Consider the following 26,200-nt stretch of genomic DNA (forward strand, 5'->3'; position numbering starts at 1 on the left):
TGAAGGGTTGCAGCATACCAATAGAGACACGCTAGCCTTGGGGCAGGATCTGACCGGCTGGAAAGCTAAAAGACCGGGGGTAGCTCTGGGCAGCACTGTGGGACTCATTTATTCAGCCTTTTCTTGCACGTTTTAAAAATGTATTCTCCTCGTTTGCAGTTATTTCCTTTCTGTGACATAAAGTTGAAATTAAATTAAACATCTGAAAAAAACTTTAAGAGGTTACATCTGTGGAACCGGTTTAATCGAATTGACAGTTTAACATATGGTAACACCCATCTATCATCCAATCAGGTAATCTGCACATTTTTAGATGCTTGAAGAACAAATGTTTTTGTTTTTTTTCCAGATAAATTAATTCGGTAATGATCTCAATTGTTGCTCAAGTAGCTTCTAGGAGTCTTAATAAAAAAAGAAAGACGGGAAAGTTTGAATGTTTTTTAGATTTTATGAGTCTTAATTGCTTTCCCGTATAATATATTTAAAATTCATGGATGTAAAAGAATATCAAAGAAATGAGGTTTAGAAAGGGGGTGTTCAGGTAAAACAGTCATCAATGTTTTTGCTGTAGCTTGACAGGAAACTCTCAGGAGGAATAGGGAGCGTGACTTAATGTTGGGTCAGCTGATAGTAAAACTATTTCATTATTGAGTAAAATCACGTCATCTGCTTAATAGCGCATTTGTAAGTTTCATCGGCTGAATCCAAATTACTGTTTTATATTTCAACATGTTTTTTGGATGTCCCTCGAAATCATAGGAAATAACAAACGAAATATTTGCTGGAATATCTAGAAATCTGTTGCATTTCAATGCATCTCCGCTCTTTCTGCTCCTCTTTCTTCTTCTTGGGCCTCAGAGGTGCGACTTCAGGTGGAGGAAATGGATTCCAACGTGACGGTGGAGGAGTCTGACGCCATTCGGTTAGGCTGCAGCATTCCCTCTCAGTCATCCCGAGATTCCCGCTTCTCCGTGTCGTGGTATGTGGAGCGCGAGGACGACGACGAGGACCAGCCGGGCGGGGAAGAGAGGAAGCGGGAGTGTGTGTTTTCCATCGGCCATGATGCCGTTTTTGGAAATGGAAATTGCAGCCCCAGAGAAGGGGTGGGGCCTAATTCCCGCCTGCAGTTTGGGAGGATGACCTCTGATCAGTACAGCCTGACCATTCAGGAAGCGCGGCCGACGGACGCAGGTCGATACTACTGCCACGTGGAGGAGTGGCTGCTCAACCCCCGCAAGGCGTGGTACCGCCTGACCACCAACAACTCCGGGTTCACCACCGTCAACGTGGTGCAACAAGGTCAGTCCGTTAAACATGAGCGTGTTGTAATTGCGTCTGTGAAAAACTCATGTTCCCCTTCTTTTGCCGACAGAATCCACCATCCAGTCAGTGGTCTGCTCCAACACCTCTCTCTTCTACTTCATCTTCTTTTACCCATTCCCCATCTTCGGCATCCTCCTCATCGCCGTGCTGCTTGTGCGCTACAAGAGCCGTAACAACAGCAAGAGCCAAGAAGGCAAGAACGGCGCCCCCCTCCTGTGGATTAAAGAACCTCACCTCAGTTACTCCCCCACCTGTCTGGACCCACCTGCCCTCAGCCTACACCCCGGTTCCGTCGACTAAGCAGGGGGGGTCCCTTCTCCATCCCCCCTGCCGCCGCCTCACGTGAAACGCGGATCCAGCCAACACAGTTCCAGGGAGCAGATCTGGACTCCACCTTTCAGACCTTACTGTCATTCACTGCTGTCTTGAATTAGTCAATCAGTTGATCAGTTTAAAGTTTCCTACCTTGGTGGCTGCCTGTTTTATGTTACAACAGTGTGTGTTTTGCTGTGTGCACCAGAGTGGGTGTGCCGTTTTAGCACGACTGATGTTTGAGTGCGATATTGACGTTTCAAGAGAGTGTCACATGCATTTCCTTTGTCTTTGGTTTAATGTGAATCTTTAGTCCCACAGCTACATTTTTTTTAAAAATTTCTTTCATCCCTTTTACTACTTGTTTATTTTTCAAAACAGGAAAAAAACAAAAACCTGCACATACAGAGATCACTGGACAATCCAGGAAGGACATTTAAGAGAAGGAACTTAATAATCGACTCTGGCGCTGAATGGATGCCCAAAAAAAAAAACCGTCTCTGCACTGATCCAAGAGCAGCCACAGCCTGGGCCACTATATTGGTTGCCATAGTGATTCTCTGCGCCCACTGACTCTGTAGCTGATGACTTGGTTGCCAGTCCGCATAGAGACAGACAGAACACACAAGTCTGTGTCCTAAGTGAGGATGGATACCTCCACAATGAATTTGCCTTGGCGGAAAGAAACAAGGCCTCGTGCCCCACTTAAATACTGCCAGACACTTCGGCCTCAGAGAGACTGCTCCACTCTTCTGTAGAAAGAGACGGCGAGAGAAATGGGGGGGGGGGAAGGACTGTCAGAAATGATGGAGAATGAAAAGATACTTTTTTTTTTTTTGTCAGTGCCAACACATCCTCATTTCCAGTCTGTCCTCTGCAGCTAATGTTTGAAGTTTTAAAGACAAGGGAGACGAGGCGCATCGTAAATATGTCTACTCATCTCCTTCGTGGGTTTATGGGCCTTGTGGGCAAAAGGGCAATTTTTACATTCATGTGAAATCAGTTGAATTGTCCTGTTTAAATTATGTAGTGGAGGTTGACTGAAATTAAATTCTTGCACATTTCTTTCATGTTGCCCAATGTGTGCACCCCCTGTTGTGTTTTTAAAAATCAAAGCTCAAAAAGATGCATTAGTAGTCACAGTGAAAACACAACGCGTGTAGTCAACCACTCTAAAAATTGTGTAAGAAACAAGTTGGTAGGCGTGTGTGAGTCTTTTGACATTTGTTTTTATTTTCAAGATTTTTTATATTTATTGTTTTATACTACTTTCCATAGCTTTGTCAAGACTTTCCCCCCCCCCTTCCCATTACGCCTTGAAATTCTCTAAGAACCATGCTGTTTGTGTTGCCAGGCAACTGCACCAAGCAAATTCTGTCAATAGCCTGTGTGTTGGCAATGTGGTAGATGTAGAAATGCTAGACTTTGTCCTGCGCATTGCAGTCTGTAGCATTTCATACAAGACTGTCAAGTTTGATCAATGTCAAAACACTGTATACCTAGAATGAAACTACTGTGGCTATATGTACAATAGTGGAACAGACGAGTCACGAAAACAAAACTCACTTAATGCTTTTTGCTTGAGTCGCATTTATCTAGTGAAATGTGATGTAACACTTAGGTAGGTTATTTGATCAAAGAACTGTTGAACAGTCCTCTAATCACGGACTCCAGCGTCGGGCCCCAGGCCCGGTTCCCCTGGTGCAGGATGAAGGCTGGAATATCTGTCACCCTCCCTGAAAATGGAAAACCACCAGGAGAGGAACCCATCCCTCCACCTGACACAGTCCTAACCCTTTCACTGCCAGACTGGACATGAAAACTTGTGAAACACTTGACATTGTTGTCTCAATCATGTCGACATGTATATTGCATGACAATAGCCTACCGCGGGAGGAATTTCAGTGTTTTGTAAATTTTTGAACTGAGCATTGTGTTTGTGTGACAGAGCAGTGCCCAGACCTCACCCCTGACTTCCTGAGCCAAGAGTCGACACAAAGCCCCCCCCTCCCTCATCATCTTAGTAGATCCGACTGCTAATTCCAGATGCCCCATGATCCTGTGAAGTACTATATTTTAAGAATGGGTGTTGTGGAGATTGTGTTTGATATTATTGCTCATATTTGTCTTTTTAATGCTATTACAAAGCACTCCATTAACAGACTTATGTGAAAAATAAAAATTAAAAAAAAGTACATAGGTGATACAAACATATCTGACACAAACACAAGCAACCGTGTTCTGAGATTCCATCCTTCACTACATTTCAAGGTCACCGATCCATTTCTTGTGGACTTCATTATTGCTGGTGAAGTAAGGCCGGTGCTGTTGAACCCAGGCAGTTGGAAATTCAGCTACAACCAAACGTCTTCCAAAAAAAAAAAAAAAGTCCCACTGATATGCAGTCTGCTGATCTTGTATTTAAACACTAGATAAGTAGAGATTTAAAATGTGATAATGCAGTCTCAATTGGGTGCAAGACACTAATGGCTTAAGAGCAATAGTACACACTGAATATTGTAAATTCCAAAATAATTAATGAGGCAATATTTGGCCATCAAAGTCTATCAGGAAAACATCCACAATAAAAACAAAATACAATTGAATTAGTGAAATAAAAAATGACCATAAGCCCAAACAATCCTGAATGTACTATATATGGTATTATACATTTTTGACCAATGTACAATATTGTGATTTTGCATTAGACAAATTAATGTGGGAGACATCTATTGATGGTATTGTGAGGTCTTCATAGTTTTGTTCTTTATTTTCAGGCCCGGTTTTCCTCACACAGGTGATTGCACAACACAAACTGGTGGTTGGCATGTTTCATCATTAGGTTGCAATTTTCAGTATGTGGACAACCTCACTTCTTTTACTTTGCAAGCATCCGTCAGCATCCCGTCGCTAGTGAATGAACTCGGCTGTGGTAGTCAAAGCAGGTTCATCATAACTGCAGGGATTCCTGCTGCAGCTTTCAGCCCCCAATATATCTGCAAGAATAATGATGCCAATGAAAATGTCATGCTATTTCACAGTAGTGGTTCTATATCTAATTAACATGCATAGGTGGTAAATGTTAAAAGGGATGCAACTGAAGATTTTCTTACATAAAAAACCCCAAAACCTTGTTTGTTTGTTCAATAACTGCCTTTAATAGATCTTTCCCAGAGATGCAGGTTGTGTAAACGGTTTCAGTGAACATCTGCCGCAGACGTAATCCCACGTTTTAATTCATGTCAAATTGATTAGCTATCCTGACTTGAGCCAGGAAGTGCAGGGCGTGGCCGTGGTAGGTCATGTGACGCCACAGCCTTCAGCCCTTTTTTTTTTTTTTTCTGTATGGATACCATCCATAGTTGCCTCCCAAGATTCCAAGATTTATGAATGTCCTGACAGTGTTGTAGCTGCGTTTTTGAGGGCTGCATGTATTGGCTGTGTGCTGACTCCAGAATTTAGGTGTTAAAATAGTTTGTGGTGATGTTTTTATTTCAGCCAGTGACGCGCTTTATTTTCAGTGATGTATTTTTATATGCCCATGGTTTGTTCATTTCTTTTTTGTTATTCTATCAAATAGTTGCCATCGTGACCATTAAAAAGGCACTTTGCTATTGTCTTTTATTGCAATAAAATATATTCAGTGCATTGATCTGCTTTTCTTTCATGCGTATATTTGATAGTATTATAAATAAGTTGCTGAGACAAGATGGCGGTACAGATTTTTTTTTACCCAGAATAACTCCAACCAGCAACGTTCCCAACCATCTAGCTGTGCTTTAACCACACATGAGATCAATGCCCTGAAGGCAACGGGGTCTCGGTGAGTCGGTTGTGTTTTTGACCTCAGAGCCTACGTGAGGGTTTGTTTCGTGCGTTCACTTGTGTGTTTGCATTTGGCAGAGAAAGCGAGTGGGTCAGTGTGGCAGAGGTTAAATGAATCTTCGAGGTCCTCATGTAAGTTTTTTGGCAGCCTCATCATCGCATCTCACATTCATAGATCAAAAAATGTATTGCCCTGCTCAATCCTTCTCTCTCACACACGTACAACTCCAACAGTAAACTACAGCCTTCCACTACTCCATGTGAATCATTAACTCATCTCAAATATACCCAATGAAATGGAAAAGAACAAACCCATCCCATAAATCACAGCGGTACAAAAAAGAAAACAGAATTTGCTGTAAGGAAAATCAGTTTGGTGTGAGCTGGTGGCGTCTTTGGATCGTTTTGTGGATGCTGTGATGCATGTGGGTTCCCATGGAAGAGAACTCCCTGACAAAATCGTCTTGCCTGAAATACCCCCCCCCCCCCATTGCTCAGTGGACTATTGATCCTGCTGGCACTGATAGCAGGCACACTGACACTGCTGATTTTATTGTCAGCTAGCTCTGTCAGAACTTCACAGCCCCTTTGAGCACCAGATCCTCCTGTCCCACTTTCTGTTTTTGGTTTTATTTTCTCAAGCGCACAAACATCCTGTGAGGAAGAGCTTTTTTTTATTTATTTTTTTGCATAAGCAACCCGCATAAAAATCTATAGTCCTCACTGAGGATTCAGACACCAGAGGGCACAAATGGCCAGACAGTGCTAACGATCCAGAGAAGGAGGGCAGCACTCAGGCAAATAGATTAGGATTTATTGGCAATGAGAAAAGAAGCACTGGAGAGAAAGAGAAAGGACACATCTTCTTCTTTCATGGCGGTGAGCTTGGATGCATCATAACAAGGACAAAGAAAAAAAATCAATGATGACTGGTAGAGAAGAACCTGTTATATATTAAAAAATACCTTTTTCTTCTTCATCCTTTATTTGGAGGACAAATGCTGCGAATTGTGGGTGCTGACGACAAAGAGACGACATTGACAACTTGCAGAGTGCAATGGGTCTGTGACACATACTTCTTGCGCTCACCTTTGTAAAACACATGCTGCTTAGTCTTGTACACTATGACTCACAGGGACTAACGTGTGAATCAGTGAGAACAGTGTGAAATCTTGTTATAGGAACTGTATCTAAGATCTCCAGTGGTGCACCAGTTTAAACAATGAGGAAATGTAGGTGAGTTGGAACAGTGGGGGGGGGGGCAGATGCATCACCTGTACTGCTATATAAAGCAACACAAGTTGTTGTTGATGAGTGCAAAGTGATCTCTGCTCTGCTGGGAGAAAAAGAGCTAAATAGTTGCTTGAAGGCCGGTTATTTCAGGAAACGTGATGACTGTCATGGAAACTGCACAAATCAGCCAAGGTGTAATTAGACAGGTCTGTTTCCTGTTATGTTTGCTCACAGTGAATTTTTCCTGTGCCTGTAAATTTCAGAATTCTGGATAACAAAATATTGAGTATCAAATTTCAATGTGTAGTTGGATGCATTTGGATTATATACCTGATCCATCATGTTAGATGGAAAAACTTGTTGTAACTTGTTCAGACTAATGAAGAATCCTGGATCCAAAGAGGGATGTGACTGAGCCAATACCCTACATCTCTTAATCAAAATCTCTTCATAGCTTTACAGACAAACAAACAAATCAAGGCTAGTAAAAAAACATTCCCTCCCTGGCGGATGTAATGAGCACAAAATACAAGGAGCCTACCGACATCCAAGCAACAAAAACACAGAGTCCCACATCATTCATTATGTATTTAAAACATGCAAAAAAAACTCACAAACACACCAACTGACACACGCTCTGGAATATTCTCATCTTATCCATAATTGATAAACACTAAAATTGTGTGTGTACCTCTGGATCTGCCAAAGATAGTGGAGTAAACCGATGCTAAGGTTGCATCTCGACAGCTTTCCCCAGACGCCGCTGCATTTACTGTCTCCGTTCTCCCAGGCCGTGAAAGCCTGGAGATTCAGAGCTAATTAAGTGTTCCAGTCACTCTGTGTTCTATTTGTTTTATTCAAAATTTTAATGAATGTTTAAATACCTGATAACCTTGCTAATATTTCATAACTTACAAGAAAAGAAATTTGCCAGGTTCAAATTCTTGACCTTTCCTGTCCTGCTGCAGTGAATATTAAGCTTGAAGGATGCTTGCAAGATTTTTATTTGAATTATGCAGAAGTTATTGTCTGGCTGCTCATTCATTAAACCAGGGCAGTCAAACTCATTTTTACAGAGGGCCACATCAACATAATGGCTGTCCTCAAAGGGCCAGATGTAACTAATAAATGTAACTCAATGTAACTCAATGTAACGTAAAATAATTGTAACTACTCCCTGATGTTAAATAACTCTGAATGTATTACTATTCAAGTTACAAACATTAGTTACACAAAGAAAATGTGCGTTTTTTTCTGCTATAACTTTAATTCTTTTAATTGGTCAGGTTATGAAACCCACAGAACTCCATCAATCAAGGATCAAACTATCCAAGTACAGTATTTTCCGTGCACCTAAAAGTCTTTAATTTTCTCAAAAACCGATAGTGCGCCTTATAATCCAGTGTGCCTTATAGTGTCGAAAATACTGGAATTAAAGAAAAATAAACACAAGTTACAACATTAACTTTGTTCAAAACGTTTTAGTAAAAGTTAAAATGGGCTTGCTTACTGCATTGTGGGAAATGTTGTTTTGACCTATTTATTTTTAGACCTGACCCGATATACTCTCGTGGGCCACATAAAATGATGTGGCGGGCCACATTTGGCCCCCGGGCCTTCAGTTTGACATCTGTGCATCAAACATTATTGGTGCTAACAGACATGTTATCGCGTTTATGAAATTGTACTCAGGCTGGACAGTGCTTTAAGCAAAATGCTAACAGCGGTACTCCAACACTTTACCATACTAACATGCTGACGTTTTAAATTACAGTCCATCATCAAACAGTCCACCAAGCTACATGACGATTTATCTAATAGCTTTAGAAATATTTACATCACTATCCCAAATATCAATCTTATAGTGGCAAAGGAAAGGTCAGGGGAACAGCTATTATCTATCCAGTAGTTTTTGATATATTTCTGTCTGGACAAAGGCAGTGACGTGACAGTACATCCAGCAAGAGGAAATATTTCCTTCCTTGAATCAATCGCAAACCCGGTAAGCAGAGTCAAGGCTGCAAAAAAGACATACAAGTGAACACTATTCATCGGAAAGAAAAGATATGCTCATGATAAAACCAGCGCAGATACTCCGTCTGACATCTCACATAGCGCTATGTTGAAGGGGGGCTGAGGAGCAGAAAAGGGCACAGCTGCCTCACGACCCCCCGCGACCCCACACTGAATCAGAGCTCTGTTATCCATCACAGGTATGAGGCAAAACCGCACAGCATCCACCACTGCTTCAGGGCAGAGGGATCCTTTGGAATTCTATTTTGAAGCAAATTGATTTTTAATTGTTCATAAGCTTCTACACATTCAAACAGATGAGTCCTTTCTGTATAAGTAACGACAACAAGCTAAACAGCAAAACGCATCTTGTTTTCCTCGGGCTGCCAAGTAATTATGAATGAGCAGGAGCAGGCGAACCAAGTAACTCCAAGCCTTTACTGCTAAAGATGAGGAGATGAGAAGAAAGATTCTACTAAAACGTGATCCCTAAAAGGGTGGTGTGTGTGTGTGGGGGGGGGGGGCACGAAAGCAGATGTGAAGGCACCAGGGAGAAGATGGAACATTTCAAATGGTGAAGAGTGTAAGAGGAAAATGGAGGAGGATTCAGAAAAACACATTCCCTCAGGACAAAGAGCTACTTCAAGCAGTGTCTTTGGGTGAGCCGGTTCAATATCTGACAGCATAATATATGTTGGCTTCTCAGTAACTCATCACTCGTGATCATGGATATAGAAACACTGGTAACAGAATGCTGCAGAGCCTGTTGTGACACTTCCACATGTGCATCTGGGATGTATCTGCTCCCCATAGCTGCACTGTGTTCCTGTGATTGTGAATCATGGGGGGGGGGGTGGCTATCACACTTATTTTGTGGTGGGAATGTCTTGACTATCTACCCCACCCCCCTCCCCCAATCCACTGAAACTCCTGTCTTCATCGATCATGGGATGTTGTGTGGAATGTAGTCAGTTCATTTGTGATAAGTATTAAAGGTCAGGTGCTAATGCACGTCTCTTTGTCATTGCAACCCCCCCACCTGCTAATGCTTTTAACTACAAATGTGGTTGCCATGGCACCAGAGTAAGAATTCTCTTGTCTTTGATGCATAAGTTAAGGTCAGGCATGTGATTTATGAAATATATGCATCTCTGCTGCTGTACACTTTCTCTGTCTCCACACATAATCCTCACTTATGAACAGGGAATCAGTTCAATTATGAGGCTCTCGCGTAACGTTTGGAGTGAAGAGCGAGTGTTGGTGCTATCTACTCCCTCAGATTGAACTGTGCCCCCCCCCTCCCCCATTCAGTAGTAATAGCAGTATACAAAACATCTGTCAACATCCAACGAACAGAAATTGGTCACAGGAGACTCCCTGACTTTGGCAAAAACATGCATGAACTCTTTTTACATGCACAGTCAATGGGAACCTCTACGGACATATACTGTACACAAAGAGCTAATGAGTGAAAATGACGACATTATCTTCAATTATAGGAGATGGTAACGTGAAAATACAGATTTTAGACATCAATATTTCAACAGGTCTGTGGATTGCCTCCAAGACGTAGTGCATTATTGAGCACAAGCTGCTTGAAGTTTGAAGTATGTCACGGGTGATTCTCATTGACAAGAGCAATTCTTTCAGCATACAAAAATAAAATAGTGTCGACATGTCTTTAGTCGTCCTAGGTGTCCTCAGGATCTATATTACAGCACTAAAATGTGACAAATGTAACATGAAGCATTCTTTAAAACATAGCCTGCGGTGCTATTCACTATTCAGCAGCACTACTGCGTACAAATTTGTTCAACTAAGAGCAGCACATCTTTATTCAACACTTAATTTCTTCAAATTAATTGGTTGAGTTTCTGAGAAATCGAACAAATAAGATGCTGACACTATATATGCACATTCAGACAGCAGATAATTGGACATAAAGGCGTTTTCCCAGCAGAAGGCCATCATCACATTTTAGTGTTTCTCACACTACAGAGGTGTTACAGATCAGCAGACACCTGTCATCAAAGTCTGAAGAGCTCCTTCTTCATCACAACCTGCTAAAAAGTATGTGACAGTGTGAGCCGGACCACAAATAGTCAACAATTAATTAAATATACTTTAGTTGAGGCAGTTAAATAGGAAGTGTTTAACCAAAGGTCAGGTTCCTCAACTCCCCAGATAATCAGGTGTTGAAGGTCTCTTATTAGGACTCAGCTCCGCCCATCAAATGCCATTTAAAACAGGCAAAACTATTTCTCATCTACACATGCATCCATCTACAGATGCATGTAACTCATAAATTATATATATAATACAGTATTTTCTGCGCTACAAGATGCACCGGACTATAAGGCGCAGCTTCAATGAGCGACCCATTCTAAAACGTTTTTCCCATATATAAGGTGCACTGGATTATAAGGCGCATCTGATTATATGGTGCACCTTCAATGAATGGCCTATTTTAAAAATGTTTTCATATATAAAGCCCACTGGATTATAAGGCGCATTGTCGCTTTGAGAAAATTAAAAGCTTTTAGGTGCGCCTTATAGGGCGGAAAATACTGGATTTATAATTTATGATTTTTGATGAGTTGGGATTACATTGTGAAGGACTTCTGTCCAGCTGCCTAGATCTGAAGATGAGTCTACAGGATGTTCCGCATTTACCTACACGTTGAGAACTGATTGGTTTAGGTCAGTGTTGATCAGCAGCCATTCCAATACCTGGTGTAGTCATGTTCCCAAAGCCTTGCCATTCATGCATGTCTTTTTATAAGGGTGGATTAGTTTAACAAGGGAGCAGTCACTCGGGGTTAGTTAGACAAAGGTATCACGGATATTTTGACAAAGTTTTTTTCTAAACTTTTTATCAGCTGTAATTTCATTTATGCAACCGAAGAGAGATAAGCTTTTCTAGAATGTGGTGTATGCTTTTTAATGCAATGACTGAACCACAATCAAGATCAAAAGACCAAAGAATCCACACTTCACTCAACAGTTTTTAAAACTGTAAAACTATCTCATTTAATTTAGAAATACACATGATTGGGGTTTTTTTGGCATCACATTTAGGACAGTAGCCAACAATCACCCAAATAGCAGAAAGACACAAAACTGATTGGAAGAGAAATGAAACATGGGTTCAGATGGAAGAAGATCCATCCACAGTGCTCCTTTGGTCATTTTGTTTCTATAATTTCTAATTAAGACTTACATTGTGAATCAAATAATATTAAGGAATGTTTAGCATCACCTCAGCTCCAACCAAGAAATAAAACACACTTTGTGTTATCTGTTCAGAGATGTGTGTCTACACGCTACACACTCATGTCTAAACTGCTCTGGATTTGACAGCTCATGCCTCCACAGAAGGCAAAGCTCTGCCCGTGACCCCCTGACCCCCATCCTAGGAATGTTTTTTCCACTGGACGCTGTGTTTCTGGGACAGGCAGGCAGAGCATCAACACATCCAACATCTCAGCGGTCCAGCGAACGTTTCTGGATGGCGTCGACCACCGCCGTGCGCAGAAGAGCAATGACGGAGCGAGGGTCGTCGCTGCCAATCACAGCGCTGCCCGACACAATCATGTTGGCTCCCGCCTGAGGAAAACAGGAACACACTCTTACTAAAGGGAGAACTCACCAAATCGAACAAACCGATGCCTGCATTTGTTTTCCTTACCTCCGCGCACTTGTGAATGGTGTTAGGGCCGACTCCTCCATCTACCTCGATGTCTAATGAAGGAAACTGAGTTCTCAGCCACCTCACCTGGGGGCAGAGGATGGACATAAAAGAGCTTCAGATCAGCATGACACCATTTATATTTTCAGTTGGTAGGACTTCACAACAATGCAAAGCACTGTGGATGAAATTTATATTTTAAAAAAATAATATTTGAAGCCAATTTGAATCTTAGTCAGACAAAACTGCAGTGCTTCAGTGAACAAGAGCTTCTATCTGGGCTGTGAACTGTAACTTTTAAAGAGGAGAGAAAAAACCCACCATAATTTAAGATTGATGTAATGCAAGTGTCTGTAGTTCTATAGTATAACAGACCTGGGTGACATTGAATCTCACATCACAATGAAGGACACTTTAACTTGCACTTGTCTATATTTTTATTAAGTTTGAAAGAGTTTCTTTTCAAACCCATCTGTGTTTGACAGCTCTAATTCCATAGGTGTGTACTTTAGCTCTTTGAATAAATCTGAAAAAAGTCATAAGTGAATGACATCTGATGGATTTCTGCTTCAGGTACTTGGAAATTTCAAGTTAGCTTAATCTGAGAAAATGGACAGCAACATCCACCTTCATGCATTTCATTGCTACCTGGCTCCCGTGAGCTCATCACCCATGAGGGCACTGAGGGCATGACGACAACATTGGGGGAAGACATCGTTTTGTGAAACACTAGGGAACAAAATGTGAGCAATGCTTCAAGGAAATGTATTCAAATCTGGCAAAAAAAAAGTGTAATTACTGTGACATGAAGTCAAAACGACAGTTTGTGACCTGAAAACATTTTCAGTTAGCACACAATTATTATTCATGCTAAGTATGACAAATGTCAACACGGATGACCAACAAATTATAGCAGCAACATTTCACATGTAAAATGTGAGTGAACAACTTCACTATGATATTATATAATGAAAAAACATACTGTACTTCTGCACATTATTCAATGCCATAGCTCAGAAAAAGGAGTTACCATGTTTCACAATTTGTTGGATGCTAAATTGGTGGCACTAATCTTGGGTGTCCACCTTGAAGTGGTGATTTTTTTTATAGATCTTCCTTGCAGCATGCTGTTTACGATTTGTGTGGAGCATCAGCATTTTAAAGCTTGCAGCTTCGTTGCTGCAACATCCATATTTTAAGCAGAGCAGTATGCCACAATCTGACTGGTTTTGCTGACACTGACCTTTGCATGACTGCTGTTGCATGATAAATTGCTGCATGAATTATACAAGTGTAGACACACATTAATAACAACTGAAACATTGACACATTCAAAGTAGTAATTTTGTTTTTCTGTCCTCACCTTGGGCATCATGTCTTCCAAGAACTTCTGTCCTCCAAAGCCAGGTTCAACAGTCATGACCAGAGCCATGTCGATCTCCTGAGCCCAAGGCGCTAGCTCTTCTACAGTAGTACCAGGCTTTATGGCCAAACCTACCTGCAAAACACACACGACGTAAATGTTAAGTTATTAATGAAATCACCTCAGCAATAACTTGTCTGTGGTTGCATCCATCGTTTCACGTTTTCATTTCATCATCCGTTATTACAAAAAATGTTGGGAAACTGGTTCAGTCTTTTCAGGCAAACCAAAACAATAGGTGATTTAATTAAAAAAGAAAGTTTAAAGATGAAGCACATGATTAAATTCTGTTTTCTTTTTTTCCCACTCAAACTGTAAGGCTCTTCTCTTTTCATGACTGCAGCATTGTCTTCCTACCTTCATGCCACTCTCCCTTATTTCCTTGATGAGGTTTCCAGGGTTGCTGGTGGCCTCTAAATGGAATGTGTACTGGTTGGCTCCTGCTGCAGCCATTGACTTCACCCACTGCTCTGGTCTGGACACCATCATGTGCATATCTGCAAAGGGGATTTCATCAAAAAGCTGCATTTTACCAGGCAGCAGAAGTATTGATGGCTCAATTCAACTGGATCATTGTTTTTAAACCAAGTAAAATGTGTTTTGGTTTTTTTCTTACCAAAGAAAGGGTCCTGGCCAACCGTGTCCCTTAGGCACTTTACCATGGGGTGACCGAATGTGATGTTTGGGACAAAATGCCTTCAAAATGGAATAAAAAAGGCAATTAAGCTTCAACTGCGATACCTTTCTCTCATCCTGATGCTAAGAAACGTCTTATGTCAAAATTCTTCTTCATAACATTCATAAGTCAGATATTTACAGCTGTGCAAATATTAGTTTCCTCATCCCAACTTGTGAAATACTAGCTTAGCTTGCTGTCATCAGCCGTCCATTCAGCCTGCTAGCCGTTAGCATGTTAGCTTAACTACTAAACTGACCCGTCCATAACGTCCAGGTGCAGATAGTCAGCCCCGCACTCCATCATCCGCGCACACTCTCTGCCCAGACGGGACAGGTCGCTGCTCAGGATGGACGGTCCGATTTTAGCGAAAGCCATGCTGCTTCTGTCTGGACGTAGGCTGAGGATGGGACAAGTAACTAAGTATACACGAAGCACTAGTGGTGTTCTTCCGCTGAGAACTGTCAAAATAAAACACGGAAGTGGTGGCATGCCACACGTTCCCTATCAAAATAAAGGCGGTGTGTGTCACATCACGAAAAAGTGAGTGACTGAAAGACGGGTTCACCGAGTTTACGTAAATTAATGTCTTTTTGTTTATTTGTCTTTGCAGTTTAACAAATCTACCACTACTTGTTTTGGGGTCAATTTGAGAAAAAAAGACACTTTTTCTCATTTTTTGAATTATTTGCACATCTATATATATAATTGTAAGCCAATAGCATCAAGGTGATGCTATTGGCATACTGGAGCTGGTCTTAGAATTTGGCACCCTTAAGCCTTATTATTATTGATAATAATAATAATAATAATAATAATAATAATAATAATAATAATAATAATAATAATAATAATAATAGCAATAACAATAATAATAGGGCAGCACGGTGGCACAGTGGGTCACGCTGTTGCCTCACAGCTAGAAGGTTCTGGGTTTGAATCCTGTCTTTATGGAGTTTGAATTATTCATGTGGCTTTGTAGTGCACAGGAGTCACGCTCGGAGTATCCGCCACCTCTTGTCCATAAGTCAGCTGGGATGGGCTCCAGCAACCCCCGTGACCCGCAAAATGGAAGAAGCAGACAAAGAAGATGAATGAATGAATGAATGAATGAATGAAAGCTACTTAAAAAAAACAGTAATTCACTCAAATTCAACTCAAATTTGTTGGAATATTTTTAAATATATTTGTATCCCTAATTGATGATTTGATGATTGGTCAAGATGATTTCTTTGAAAATGTAATTTACAAAAGTCAAGGTTGTTTAGATTTTATTTATCTATATAGTTTATTCACCATTGGGGTTTGTCTATACACATAACACAAGATAGTTTTATTTTGAAGGTTGAGTCTCACGTCCTCTCCCAGTTGAACCAAAGGTTTATCTTGAACTCTTCCGCCTCAAATTGGTGCAGTTCCTCCGTTCTGACACTAGATGGCGCAAATCTCTCGTTGGTTTTGAACTATCGCCCGATCGCCGGCGTGTTCAGGTCAACGTTCAGGAATAAAAACTGACAGCAGGGCGTAAAATCTTTGTCAATATGTGCTTCTTTTATTCGATAACGTTTTTGACCTCAGCATAAAAAAATAAAATACTCCTGAAATCATATTGTTATGTGTCTTTACCGCACAAAACAAAGATAGCGAACTCTGAAAAACTAAGGTTTAATTTTTTCTTGCTTAGATGTGGGCTGTTGCATAGATGATGTGTTTTTTTAATCAGTGTGCTGTATTTAATAGGACACACCCCTATAAGAAATAGGACACAGGTCACTAATGTAAAATAAACAAATTACAAATCCTCTGGCAGGATTCAGTATCCTCCCTGTCTCAAATCTCTCTCCATATTCAGTCCAGAGACTTTGTGTTGTAATTTCTCTCTGAGATTTCACAGACTTATTCTTGTTAACAATTATGCACCATTTACTCGACTCTGTCAATCAGCTTTACCGGAATATTTTTACGTATGGGAATGATACGTGGATTTAATTATATCAAATTGTCAGATTTCATAATAATAATGCAGGTTGAATTGATTCAGTCAGCTGGCTGGATGAAGAACAGAAAAGCCAGCCTTCAGTGAAACAACTGTCTGTCATGAATCCAATACTCTAAAGAAAAACAATACACAACCACTCTAAAAGCTTTAAAGATCTGACACTACTTAAAAAATTAGCAAATTAAAAGAAAAACAAGCTAAAAGTCTTGCTTTAGCTTGTTTTAAGTGTCAAGCATTAAGTGATCAGAGTCCCTGGATCTAGGAATGTCTAAGTTTTTGCTTATAGCATAAACAGACATAATCTACAATAAGACTGAGTCGAATCAGTTATGGCAATACCTAGGACTTATTAAACTCTGCACGTATATTTTGCAAAAAAAAACCCCATATACAGTATATACTGTAGGTTTTTTTTATTTGTTTGTTAAATGACTTAAATACCTGCATCATCTTATTGATTTACCTCCCGTCCACTGAAATGTTATGTTTTCAGATGGCCGTGCGTTGTGATTTATAAGAAGCAGATGGCTGAGTGTTTAAAAAGCCTCTGCAGATTTCTGCTGAAGCTCAATTCACAAAGAGCCACACTCAGACCTGCTAAACAGAATGTGACATTTATGAGCTTCACTGACGTTTAACGTTACGCCACCAGTGATGGAAACTTTGGTGGCACGGCCCTCTCTGTCAGACAGGAAAATTATATAATGATATGTGATATCTGAGCAGGGTCGAGGCAGAGTAAGTTGATGTCACATTAAATAACTGGGGCCCTCAGGAGTCCGAGGTAGTAAAAAGCTTCACGCTTTGACAGTCACTTTGTAGTTGCAAGGGGCTGAATATTCCCTCCTAAAAACCTTCATGCTGCTTCTCTTATACTTGAGACAAAGGTTGATGTGGAACATTCATTGGAACTCATTAAGGAACAATTATCTTCCAAAATAAGATTATTGAAACTGTATTTCCAGTAACATTATAATTTGGGAGTGGTAAACCAGCTTATTTTCTCATAGCTCACCCTCAAGGTTGGTGCATTGGTGCGACCTGGTTGGTGTTTTGTCTTTAAGAGGAGTCGTTCTTTTACTTGCAGCTGCCACCGAGACACATTCTTCATCCTCACTGTAAACAACTCCAACGCCAAGTACATCATTCCAGTCAAGCAGACGTGTGTTTACTGGAGGCCCCCCATTACAGACACATTATAGACACCTTTTTCTGCTTAAGTGGAGGAAGCTTGGGAATGTGACTTGCAGTCATTTTCAAGATGCTGTCAAGCTGTTTTCTCTTGCTTTCTCATGTTAAAACACACCAGTGCTCTAACACACACGCTGAGAAATAGCAGGAATTAATATTAATATACTGAAAATAAACTCAATGCTCATGTTGTCAAGCACTGCAACGTTAATTCTCAGTTATATCCTTTTAATAAAGACTGTGAATCATGTCTGTTACATAAATAAAGTCATTATTGTGGCTTTAAGTCTAGCCATGTCTGTGAAACCATTTTATTTAGTTTCTCATTTAACAATGAAGGTTAACAGCAGATTGGAATTACAGCCGGCTATATTACAATTGCTAATCTTCAGGGGAAATGATATTTTGATTAGACATAGAAAGGGATTCCTGTGTGTGCGTTAACTGCTCCTCAAGATGTGTACATTAGCATTCAGCAGTACATAAGGTGTACACTTAGATATAATGGGTTTTTGTGACCTTTAACCCCTGTAGGAGAAAGCAGGAACTGGAATGGAAACTGCTCTAGTTTTGTTTTTTTTCCAATGAAGTGGCTGATTTGGCACACACTCAAACTTTTCATGATTTATGTTGATTGAAACCTTCCTCCTGCTTCCCTCCACCAGTTGATTCGAGCCTCCTGAGCAAACAGATAGCAGAGAACACTTTCTTGTGATGGTCAGAAGGCGAGTGTGGAACATGTGCCGTTGCAGCCTTCCCCTTCCTGGACTTTATGTCATGGTGGTCAGGGTCCGCAAGTGGAAACAGAATGGTGGGGAGAGTCCTGCCTCCCCCTGATAGGCTCCCAATCAAAGCTGTTTTCCCTACACAGGCGGGATGTTCGCCAAGGTCCAGTTTGGACGCTCAGCACGCACATTTTTAATTGAGTATTTGATGGCAGGATATCCAAAAGAACGAGGAGGTAGATTAGAAGAGAACAAACAAGAATTGTCTTAACATCCTGTGGACTGCTGCTTGACCTCATACATTTAGGATCTCATTTCAGTTTTAAACTGTGATGATTTCTTTATAGAAATCCATAATGGAAAATCAAGTGTTTTTTCCGTAACTAGGATCAAACATCCAATATTTAAAGACATGACGGCAAAGTTGGTTACAATTCTAAATGTTGGCTGAAATGTATCATTATTTTAAAAAAAGACAATATATTATGAACTGGGTTTTTCTGTTTTGTTGTTTTTTGGTTGATTTGTTTTAACTATATAATATTCTGGGGTCCAATGCATCACCAATTGAAGCTTAATGATAGTGATCTGTGCAAGTTTGTTGGTGGTCTGACAAAGGACCAATCTGGTTGCCGATTCCATCCATAATTTCTCCTGGGATGGGTGAAGCTCAAAGTTTCACAGTTTCATCCGTGAAACTGATGATTAGGTTTTAGGGGTCGCAAAGAACTCAACTTATTCTCAAACTACTTTAAATTGGCAAGAGGCTCGGCTCGTGGAATTGGAGGTGGACATGAAACTAATATAGAACAGGGTTTATATATATATATATATATATATATATATATATATATATATATATATATATATATATATATATATATATATATATATATATTACATATACTGTATATAGTACATATACTGTATATAGTACATATACTGTATATACTCATTTGCATTTTTGAAAGACTTCACTCTGTCACATAAACACTCAAAGCTCCCTTTATCATAAAAAAGGCTCTTGACTGTGTTGATGCATTCATGGGGGATGCAGTGGTTCATTGCAGCCCCCATTCTATAATTATTAATCACAAAATGTGACCAGAATACAGTAAACATAAAGTATAAGTCATGATTGCAGCACATAAAAATCAGCTTGGTAGGCCTTTAACACAGAATTTCTCAAACAAAACCACATTGAGGATTTGAACAGACACAGATTTAACCTGTTTGAGAAGATTTCTCTCCGGGTTCCTCAATTTTGCTTTGAATCGGGAAAACATTCATCCTGCCATTGTATTACTTACGGATGGAACTTTGGTTCCCCTCCTTCGGTGGGGGGCCCCCACTTTGAGAACCACTGTTTCCACATGAACATATTATGTGGATTGATGTGTGTTCGAACATGACCCCAACTTTATTTACCTTGACCACAGCACTAGTTGATGACCTGTAATAGTAAATCCCTTTGAAATCCCCCTCCAGGGAGGAATGGACCGTTCCAGCAGCCATAATTTAGTGTTTTATGGAGGACACTTCAAAGGACTAGAAATGAGACCACAGGGGCACCGGTGACATTTCAAAATAACTGCATGTGGTAATGAAAGAATAAAAACACAAATCAATCTCAATATTTTGCTGGGGAATTAATTCCAGCATCCCACTGATATCTTTATAGGAATAAAGCTCACCTCCGACTTCATGAAAAAAAAAATCCAATCCACCTAGTTTAATCTTTAATATTTGAAGATTGTGGATACAAGGGGCCTGCTGAGCAGGGATTAATGTCATCGCTGTGTTCCTAAAATGCAGGGGTCGGGTTATGAAAAAGGGAAATCCAGTTCTAATCAAATTTCCTTTTAAGATCAGACAGAAATAGGTTTTTATATTTCATTTGTTTTCTCCGTATTTTTTTCTCTCAAACAAATCTAACCCTGATTCTCAATCATATCCATCTCCTTTTTGCACTCATACTTTCATACACACATGTGACAAAGACACACTCTTAAAGTCATGTTCAGGAAATCTTGTAAGGAAAAAAATCTGAGTAAGTAAGAATCTGTCCTCGCTCTGTGGAGCCCAGCCTGTTTTGTATCCAAACGGCGTTGGCTGCACTCTGAATCCTGAGGATTCTCTCTGCGGAGTTTAATGTGCTGACAGTGATTCTGAACATGGCCATAAACATTCAACATGGACATCAGCTGCACTACATTATTAGAATGTGGAGAGAAACACTTTGGCACTCATGCAGTCATTGTCTTTAGAGGCTCTGTTATGAAAAAAAAAATGAGAAAACTGGCTATGGCTATCGCAAGAGCCAAGTGGGAGCATGAATCCTGACCCCATGTGGTGTGTTCAACAGCTGTCGGACCCACTGAGGAGTGTGCTAAAAAACAAACTTTCAAATCAAGTTGAAGCATACACACTTGTTCACAAACGTGAACAAACACACACTCACTCTGCATGACATTCTGTGCTCTGAGGTCAAACGGTCCACTGACAGGCCTGGAAACAGGATGACTCTGCAGGGAGGCCAGTTGTCAATGAAGCATACTTACTGACTTCATACAAGATTAACATTTACGCTTTTAGGAGTCATTAATTCAAACTCAGCGTACGTTTAACCACTAGTAACACAAGAGTGTCCGCGCTCATGCAGGTGTATCAACAAGGGAACAAGAAGGAAAAATAGAAATGAAAAGTCTCCCTCCCAGACATCTTCCATTTATGTAGGCTGATAAAGCACTTTATTCAATCCAGTCTTGTTGATTGTTACTTTATATTTGCTAATCTCTGTTTACACAGCCTGTTCAAAGCCGTACCATTACACCTTCATTGCTCTTCACCCTGTATAAATGTTACAGAGGCATAATGTGAGTCATTGTCGTTCCGGTCTGGTGCTGGAAGGCCAGCAGAGCAAACAACAGCTCCAGAATCTGTATGAAAGCAGTGATCTGACGCCATGGGCAGGTTGTGGGGTGACATTTTCATGACATGTTACAAAAAAAACAGCCAAAAACGTGGGGAGACTGTTGAGGTTTAGAAGCTCTTTAACCTGCAAGCAGAAAACAAGATTGACCTTTGTAAGGATGAGAAGGTTAATTGTGTTTTCACCATGTTGTTTTATTGTTTACAGAATAAAATATTCATCACGGTTATTTTACTGCACAAGGGTCATCATTGCAGCGATAATGACAAAACTCTGTAAAAAAAAATCTAATTTAGATGAGGAGATAACTCACTGAATGGATGTGATAGCTCTTAAATCAGCATATTTCTGACTCATCTTGTAGTCAGACACTTGAGTCATGGACACTAAATGCCAAATCATAAAAAATGAAAGGGCGATGACTTTCTGGGTGGAATCTAAACTTTATTCTGTCAGTAAATCCTGATTTTGAGATTAAAATCTATTTCAATAGAGAAACCATAATTTAACCATTTCAAAAGATTAAAATTCAGCAACAAAGACACACACCTGAAAAATCCACAGTGTTTTGTAATATACTAAAATCTTTACTTGACATCAAAAGATGTGAGACACCAGATTCTCCCTGATGTTTATCAGTTTAAAAATTCAATTAGCATTAGGAGAGTACAGTCAAAAAATAGTCCTTCACATATCAGACAATAATCATTTAAATGTACTTAACAAAAAAAAAAGAAGGATGGTGCGTGTTGCTGATAGTCTTTACAGGTTGGATTTTCCTTGACTTCATTTGTCTTCAGTCCTGACAGTGAAATATGTGAGGACCATATAAAGGAAATTGGTCATTCCATTAAAAAGCAGCCGGTGTTAGGCATACATCCTGAAGAAGTCCTGTCTAATTAACCTCGCACAGAGAATTGACGGAAGTTTGATGGGTTACAGCCCCCTGGGGCGGGGGCACACAGCCCTACACAAGCCCTTCACCCAAATTCACTTTCTTTACGGCAGCAGTGCTCCAACTACGCGCTTTCATGGCGCCTTTAGATATCCTTTGAGGTATTTTTATTCCTTTTGCTCTGCTTTTCCTGCTGCTGGCTTCCAGTATAAAAGGCTAATATTGACTTTGTTCATGTGTTTTTGTTTGGCATGGGAACGCTTCGGGCCGTTGGCTAGCACTGGCCTCATTTAGTGTCTTCAACCAAAGGGCCTGGCAGATATCCAGCATGTATAGAAGCTAATAATGGAGTCTAGTAATCAGAGGAGAGAAAAGGAAGTGGAAAGGAACTGCTATATTGGTTTGGGCAACTGTAATTTGGGTCAGTGTACAGTATTTGTACAGTATTGCATTAAAATTATTGCGGCTGGTATATTTTCCATGAAAGGCAAATAAAACTGTTGAAGGTTTTTACATGGCCCCCTTTTCCTGAAGCCTGAGGAAAACGTGGTGGATAACACCTCTGTAAAGGAGCTACTTGCGTTTCATCTTTGTTACAAGGAAATCTCTGATGGCATTCACAGAGAAGAATAGAATACATAAAATATGGATCAGAGTTCAGGAGCAAAGATCAACGGGCCCCCTGCCAACAGGCTTCACAAGCGGCTCCATCAACAGGAACCGCCGAATGATAGAAAGAAGAGCGGCACAAAGTAAACCACAACACGAGCCTCGACAAATCTTTCCCTCACTAATGCAGAAATCTGACAAACAGATAAACAGGCAGCTTTAAGAAGAAACGCCCAGTTCTGAAGTTCAGCAATGAAACAGATTCATGTTGTTTTTCCGGGCTGAGTGTTCCCTTGTTGATTTATGAGGTATATGAGAATGAAATATGGTTGTTTACTTGTTTGTTTGCTTTATTATCATAAAATAACCTATCTCATAGGCAACTAATAATTGTATGGCAACAGCTAATGTCATTTTAAATCATGTGAATAAAACACACTATCATCAGCATAACACAAACAAATTATTTTAAGAGACATATATTAAGGTTGGCAGATGCCCCCTTGGGGATGACCTCAGGGCAACAACCTGCTAGGAAGGCTCAAAACCTGATGTGATCCAGGCTCAGGTCGAGGCCCTGATATGATGTCAGTCCTACCTCAGAGGCCTGAGGATCATGGCCGTACCCCCTGGTGAGGATGTGAAGGTCCATCGGGATCCCAAAGGACCAACGAGACCTTGCCCTAACAGGTGGACCTTAAGAACAGCGTGTGACCTTTATGAATTCAAACCTGTCTTTAATTAATGAGCAATCCTGCAGCAATCCATAAAAAGTGGTGACTTTCCCCTTGGGCCTACACCGGGGAGGTGTTAGCTGAAAAAGCAACACACCCCCATTGTGCTTTGTGCAACACTTCAAGTCTCAACTATGCTGAGAGCTGCGTTAAAATCCCAAACAAGTTGAGAGACAATATCCCAAATGAGACGCCAGCTGTACATGACAGTGATATAAGAATACATCTTATATTTGTTTTTTCTTTGCGGTATTTTACTTTCTCTATCTCTGCTTTAACACCACATATTGACTGCACAGCGGAGATCTGAAAAGTAATGACACATAATCATGCCTTTATGAACTACGTGTCCACGCCAGATAAAGTAACACCATCTGTGATTGGGGATGAATACATAAAGAATCTGCAGCTATAGAGATGATGAACAATGGGTGTTAGAGTAATAAAAAGAGGTGTCATTTTCACTATTAAAGGCCATTAGATTTGCAATGATTTAAGGAAAATAGTTATATAAAGCTGCTTTGATGTGGAATAAAAAAGCGGTCATATGCCAAAATGCAGTGCAGAATGTCAACGTAGGTGTCTGTCTTTTCTCATTTGCCCAGTAGTGTGTCTAAGTATGTTCCTAAAATCCCGTGAGTGATCCCCTAACATCAGTACACATGTTCACCATTCCGTCATTAGCTCCTTTAGCGTACCAGCCCTGGTTTCCATCATTCAGTTTACAACCAGAGAGGCTGCAGTACAATAAAGAGACTTTAAATGATTTAAAGGTACACGGTATATTTAATTCGTTCATCCTGATGATGAAACGGTCGTCCATCTATTTTCTTGAAAACGAGACGATCGTAATCATCTCATCTTCAGCCGCTTATCCACCTCGCGGGTCACACAGGTCTGCTAGAGTCTTTTCCAGCTGGCTACTGCCACAGAAGTATTTTTTCATTCAATTTATGAAATGTAATCAGTGCTATATTTACACAAATCCAAATCTAATTTGGTCTTCTTGTCTAGAAGGAAGAATGTGAAGAGAATTATTTGAGTTCCTGTAACTCCAATCACTCCCATTCATGGAGAATTCTTTCACAAGCGTCCTCCTGGTGAATCACAGCTGATTCCAGTTCAATGGGATTAATGAGAATTTAACATGCGGTATGCAGAAAGGCTGTGTATGCTATTAAATCTCATCGGTCCAGTATGGGTTCCCAAACACTTCTTGTTGTTGGGTTCACCAACCTGTGCATTCTCTGCTTTCTTAGTTTTGCTGACTTACTACCTCTCAGAAAACTCAGTTTTAACATCTTAAAAAGTAAAGAATGACTGTGCTTTGATATTGCGGCGTGCTGGTGGGTGTTGTAATATCATATTTTATCCTGAAATGAACTGCTTTGAACTTGTACAATGTGGAACGAATTTTTCCAAATAAAGAAGTATCTTGTTTGGTGGAGAAAAAAAAAACCCCCAACAACTTCTAGTTTTTCTGCAAGGAAATGGATTCAAATTTGGTATTATTTTCAGTATGTTTTGATGCTTGTGCATGTCAACATAATGAGTCTTGTGTGAACCCGCATGCTTTCCATGATGCTTGAGATGAAGATTACAATAAACAAATAAATACTGTTGCAGTATTTTGTAGTTCGTAAATTGTGTATAACGTTGCAACAAAACTGGAAACAAATAGTTTGGTCCACACAAACAAACAAAAAGAAAGGACACTCGCAGTAGAAATCATCCATAATTCAGTTTGAGATGTGCTGGTCTATCTGTAGCTGTCATGATAGTCATGTCAATTTTACGAGTGCATTCCTGTGGTATTAAGACACTTATGGATCGCGAGCAGGAATTTCCCCTGGCTCCCTCTTTGTTTTCTCTGCTGTGTCCCTGCTCTGCCTCCGGAGGTGAGGGAAAGTTCAACCACACTAAATCTGGAATCTGAAAAAAAGCATCTTCATTTTTCAACACGCATAACATTGGTTGGTTTTCATATATTTTGCATACTTTTGGCAAGTTCTTGAATTACAAATTAAAACAATCATAGTAATGTGGGTTTGTTTTCGTTCATTGCGTTGTGTAATCTTGTGTCCCAATGTGCTCATTGTGTGCTGTCTGACATCTTTGACAACTACAAACACAAAATATAATATTTAAGAAATCCATGAATAAATAGCAGGATAACACATTGCTATGATTGTGGTTGTGATTGGTGGGGGTAATCCTTTGGCCAGAGACAAAGAATAATATATAATATAAAAATAAGTTATAAATAATACCAGAAAAACACACAGTGATTTATGTCCTTACCTTGGCAACACGTCAGAGCGCTGCACTCATTGCCATCAGGGGCCAATTTTCACCGTTCTCTCCAGAGCCACATTTGAGACGTGCTCCCTGAGTAGTTTATAGGTAAATAGAGACTGTAATCGATCACCTTGTCTCGCATGGGTTTGAAAACTTCCATGAGTTTTTTAACATATTCAAGGATGGCAAAGATCAGGAGAAAGGAGACGTGGGCTGCATGGGTGGGACTCTTGGTTTTCCTTCCACGTCGTCCCTGGGAGGCGGCGGTAGATATCAGGTCCAGATGTGTTTCTGGGTTACAGTGAACACTGTGATACTACCCCT

At 40.3% G+C, this 26,200-nt stretch overlaps 2 protein-coding genes across 2 annotated transcripts in view; one reads left to right on the top strand and one right to left on the bottom strand.

The window, feature by feature from the left end:
- The window catches only part of igsf3 (immunoglobulin superfamily, member 3), a 70,049-nt gene extending 64,771 nt beyond the window's left edge, over positions 1–5,278 (top strand). Inside the window, exons 8-9 of the mRNA XM_068328740.1 lie at positions 859–1,299; positions 1,373–5,278. Of these exons, the coding sequence (XP_068184841.1) occupies positions 859–1,299; positions 1,373–1,623 (692 nt within the window). The 3' untranslated portion in view covers positions 1,624–5,278. The remainder of the gene's footprint in view (positions 1–858; positions 1,300–1,372) is intronic.
- Positions 5,279–11,715: 6,437 nt separating this feature from the next.
- On the bottom strand, positions 11,716–14,932 carry rpe (ribulose-5-phosphate-3-epimerase). Its single transcript, XM_068329558.1, has 6 exons — positions 14,753–14,932; positions 14,434–14,513; positions 14,175–14,314; positions 13,758–13,892; positions 12,395–12,481; positions 11,716–12,312 (listed from the first exon to the last, which is right to left on the bottom strand). Exons 1-6 carry the CDS (start codon positions 14,869–14,871, stop codon positions 12,190–12,192), a joined length of 684 nt encoding a protein of 227 aa, XP_068185659.1. The 5' UTR covers positions 14,872–14,932; the 3' UTR covers positions 11,716–12,189.
- Positions 14,933–26,200: the final 11,268 nt, after the last annotated feature.

This window comes from Antennarius striatus, chromosome 12 (genome assembly GCF_040054535.1).
Source record: "Antennarius striatus isolate MH-2024 chromosome 12, ASM4005453v1, whole genome shotgun sequence".
Lineage (NCBI taxonomy): Eukaryota > Metazoa > Chordata > Actinopteri > Lophiiformes > Antennariidae > Antennarius > Antennarius striatus.